The 5,000-nt window shown below is 36.8% G+C and overlaps 1 protein-coding gene across 2 annotated transcripts in view; it reads right to left on the reverse strand.

Annotated features, from left to right (window-relative positions):
- LOC125043023 (nucleoprotein TPR-like) overlaps nt 1-5,000 on the reverse strand; it is a gene marked incomplete at its 3' end in the record, with an annotated part of 46,604 nt that overhangs the window by 22,328 nt on the left and 19,276 nt on the right. For both annotated transcript variants that reach the window (XM_047638976.1, XM_047638975.1), the window contains 5 exon segments: nt 1-153; nt 2,154-2,311; nt 3,853-3,965; nt 4,711-4,837; nt 4,947-5,000. The exon segment at nt 1-153 is cut by the window's left edge and continues 14 nt beyond it; the exon segment at nt 4,947-5,000 is cut by the window's right edge and continues 166 nt beyond it. In XM_047638976.1, the coding sequence (XP_047494932.1) occupies nt 1-153; nt 2,154-2,311; nt 3,853-3,965; nt 4,711-4,837; nt 4,947-5,000 (605 nt within the window).

Genomic DNA, 5,000 nt, shown 5'->3' on the forward strand with positions numbered 1-5,000 from the left:
GCTTAGTCTGCAATGCAGCCATCTTGTCAGATAACTGGGTAAACTGGTCAAGAAGAGCCTTGTTCTGTTCCTCAAGTTCATGACTCCTCATGAGCAAGTCTTTATTTTCTCGACGAAGCAGATTTTCTCTTTCCTCAAATCCTAATCGGGTGTCTGTAAAGGTGAAGGAGAAATTAGATTGTTATGATAGCACACATAGACCTATACAGGTAACAAATTAGACAGGGTGTATTACAGAAAATTCATTACTGAAATAAATACTTGAAGTTTTTCTACACCATTTACAAATAAGACAAATGTAAATATAATCAGCAAAGTTATAAAAAACTGCAACATTATCCGTGAAATAATTGGTGTGATTCAATATTAGCCCCTTGGATCATGATGTGACCATCATGCCAAGAAAAAATTTGGCTTGGGGGCCATATGACATGAACATGCCCTCATGGAAAAATATGGCTGAGGACTAGAGTGACAGCAACATGCCATCATGATAATTTCAGCTGAAGTCCAGGGTAACCTCAAGTGCACAAAAGCTTTGGATGGTCATTAGACTCCGTGAGTATTTAGGAAGTAGCTCTGTGTGGTGCAACTGTAGCGTTCTCGTCTAGCAATCTTGCTGACCTACGTTCGAACCCCTCGCCGCCAGTGGATGGTAACCCCGGCCATTCCTTGCACACAGGGGATAGTTTAGAAGCAAAATGAAACAGACAGTATGTCACACCAAGAATATCCATTGTAATAAATGGAATCAAAACTAAACTTTTTAAACTTTTAAACTTTAAAACTCTTGCATTGTTTCCATTGGTTAATGAGTGTGTAATGTACCATCTGTGAACCATAAATGAAAAAGCACCAACTCCAGGGAGTACACTATTTTCATGCTCACGATCCAATCTTGCCCACTGTGACCAGCAGCACAGGGTGTATTACAGAAAATTGAACATTACAAAGCTGTAAAAAAAGAAATAACAAAATCTTATTAATTGTTATCACTATAACACAGTTATGGACTACCTGGAGATATAATATGGAGTCTGTTCAAGGAAGCGTCTATTATCATTTTGATACAGCATATCAAATGACAAACATAACCTTGGAAAATGGAAAAGAAGTAAAAACCACCTATGTGGAAAAAGAGATAATAACATTGCAAAGGAGAGGCAAGGAGTCTTGACACTGCACACAAGTGTTCAAGTGGATCAGGTCTACAAGCCACACACCCAGGAGAGTAGCCATTCTAGAAAGCCTAATGCCTGGATTTTGGGCCACATGCAAGGCACTCAGATCCAATGGGTTAATAACTACATCAAAACTTTACAAAAGAATGCTTGTAAATAAATTTAAATGCCAGTGGCAAAAGCATATTTCAGTTTGCAATAGGGATCTGGGTGCTTTGTCTAAAATCCGGGCATTAGGATTACTTGATTGGTGACCCTCCAGGGTGTCTGACTTGTTTGCCTGGTGCACATAAACAATCATGAGCAGTGTCAAGACTCATTGCCCTCCTTATATTATTCTCTTTTATTCTGCATAAGCATTTTATGCTTTTTTGGTATTTTCTAAGATCTATATTTGTCATTTGATATGTTGTATCAAGACAGTTTCCCTTGCACTGACTCCAAATTTCACATTCAATTTTCTGTAATACAACCTGTGCCACCAGTGACGGCGCTTAGGAATAGGATCAACAGTATGGATATATTGTACTCCTTGGAGCATGGTACATTCTGCACTCATTTACCAATGGAAAAAATAGGAGAGCCCCTTCCTAAATGCCCACTCAGTCTAATCATCCTCCAAGAGCTTAGTGCACTTGTGGCAAGTCATTTCCATCACCCTAACCTTCAGCCAAAATTCTCCTGGCAGCATGTTCCTGTCACCCCAGCTCTCAGCAAATTTTTTTCAAGACAGCAAGTTTACATTATCCAGCACAAATCTTTTTAAGACGTGATGGTCACGTCACCCGGATCCAAGGGGTTCCAGGTGAAATGGTAAAATTAATTCTTTAAACACTCTTTACTTAATCAAACTACTATATTAACAATTCTTTACAATGATACCAAAGAGGAGATGGGTGATGGATTTCAATTTCAATTTTCAAAGAAGTCAGACAAAGTGTAGAGAAAATCCCATTAATCTGTGACCCCTACCTCTGACAGCTTCTTCTGCCTTCAGTTTGGCCATGGTGACTTGCTGGAGTTCTGCATTATACTCAGCTTGTTTTTCCTTCAAGACAGCTAAAGCCTTCAAATCGGCACCATGTAACATCACCTCCCTCTCATACTTATCTTGAACTTCTCCAGCAAGCCTATGGTAAAAGAAAAAAGATCATTTGGATCATACACTCATCATGAAAAAAAATAGTGACTGTGATGACAGAAAAATGGCTTCAAAGGAAGGAAGGAAGGAAGGAAGGAGAAAGAAAGAAAGAAAGAAAAATAGATAGATAGAAATAGACAGACAGACAGACACACACACACACACACACACACAAACACAAACACAACACAACACAAACACAAACACAAACACAAACACAAACACAAACACAAACACAAACACAAACACAACACACACACACACACACACACACACACACACACACACACACACACACACACACACACAAAATTATATACACAGTATATATACATATATAGAAAGGTAGATCATATAAATACATATACAAAATATATAAACAAATTAGATGTAGTATACACCTTACTCTCTACTATTACACCTAATTGTTTGCATACCTGTGGACTAGGGCAAAAATTCATGTTTAACTTTATAATCAGGGTGAATATTTCTAAATGGTTCTCATACAGACAATCCACCAAAAAACTTGATAACATACTTTGCCCATAAAGACCAAAGTATAAATGAGAATGAATAAATTTACTGCATAAGGCATGTATCTGACACTTTTTGATTATGTCATCATCAGAAATACATGTGTTGGCAAGATTACAGAAGGTAATCATACATCAAGTATGACCTGTCATTCTGACCCTACACCTGCTAAATTCCTCATAATACCACAGTGGAACATCAAAGGCAAATACATCTGGTGAAAAAGTAAAACTTGTTATTATACAAAAAATCTTAACAGGGCCATATACTGCTTACCCTGCAGTAGGTGTGATAAAACTGACCATGGTGAAATGGGGCATGGCTTTAGCACCAGGATTAACAAATACCATGCTGACTTCCATCACCACAGAACTTGTAAGGCCATAGTGATTCACATACATGAAGCTGGACTTCTACCAGACTAGATGCAGCAGGTGGTCCATACAGATTTTAATAAAAACAAAATGATATAAGCTACATACATTGCAAGGGAGGGAAATATGAAAATCAATTTCGGTAGCTTCAAATCATCCAAGGTCACAACAACAACTATTAGGCAAGTAGGGAGTGAGAGGTTATGGTTGTCAAGCAAATCATATGCTCATTTCTGGTATAAAGAGGTTTTAAAATCTTGCTGATATATATATATTCCTGATGACAATAAAACATATTAAACATATCTCTGTACAGCAATTAATTTTCATTCATGCCTTTTTACTACTTTTGTTACAGTTAACTATGTTCAGGTATCCTTAGCAATATCACAGTAACAAATGCAAAATATGTAAGAAAAAAAATAAATGCAGATGTAATTTAGAGCATAAAATAACAAAATGACTTTACATTACACCAAAGCATGAATGAGCTGACAGTTTCTCCAAACGACCAGCGGGAAGAAAGGAAGGAAGGAACTATCTTGTATGAATATCTCAGTCTAATCCTTTGTTTTATAAGAAGCTAGTTAAATTAGGTAATCATATTGGCTAAGGTACATACTGTGCCTTTTGTTGGGCTTCCTTCTTTGCCTTTTCTTCTTCTCCTTTAGCTGTTGTGAGAGCTTCATTTGCATCACTCAACTTCTTCTGAGCCACTTGCAACTCATCTTGCATCTGCAACAAGTTCTCATATTAGAAAGACTTTGGTGATCAGTCTACTATAGTGGAAGATTCTGCTACATGTAGCAGACTCCCAGGCCAAATGGCAGGACCATTGCCAGAAGTCACTAGAGTTAGTCACACTGAGATTTCTGATACCATCATTGAGGGGTTAACCGAATGCTGTTGGGAAAAAGTGATCTTCATCTTCACTTTTGTGAAATGTATATACACACAAATGGTTCCACAAGTGCTCAGATACAAAGAGTCACTAGTGGTCTACATGATTTTTCCATTCCTTGGGTTTTCAGGAAAACTTTTTTGTTTTTTAATACTAGAAAACTGATGCTGTCATTATCATTATTGATATGATAATTATTACGTTGTTATTAACAGTACTAACATCAATAAAAAATAAAATAAAATACTTCCAAAAAACTAAGAAAACAGGTGAGATAGGTTGGACTACAATTAATAAACTAAACTCACTGTTGGCGTGGCACATATGTACATGCCATTCCCAGCAGCATCAGATTAATATATTTTCCCTTCTGTCAAATATGTAAATGTGCCAAATTGAAAGTAGATCAAAAGTATACATTTCCCCTTTATTACTACACAACTCCATCCATATTGAACAAAAAGTATAAATGATACTAAATTTAATTTTTCCATCATGACCATGAAGCTACTATAATCTCTCCTTTACATACAGAAGACAGCGAAGAAAAATGTTAATAAATTATGCTTTCACTTTTACCTTTGCAAGCTGGGTCTGAAGAAGAGTCTTTACAGCTTCTGCTTCTTCTACAGCTTCACTAAGCTGAGACTCAGTCTTTGCCAGTTTTTCTTCCACTTCACTCTTTTCCTTTTCAAGTTTGGAAAGCCTAAGAATAGAGGAAGAAAAGAACATTAAGGACACTGTATTACCACTATCACTTGCAACATTAATTACTATGATTATTAAACTAATATTCTATTGCAAATAGTACTTACTGTCCCTGGGCAATCTTGCTGGCCTCATTTGACTCAGCCAACTGCTTCTCCTGT

Source organism: Penaeus chinensis, chromosome 33, assembly GCF_019202785.1.
Source record: "Penaeus chinensis breed Huanghai No. 1 chromosome 33, ASM1920278v2, whole genome shotgun sequence".
Taxonomy (NCBI): Eukaryota; Metazoa; Arthropoda; class Malacostraca; order Decapoda; family Penaeidae; genus Penaeus; species Penaeus chinensis.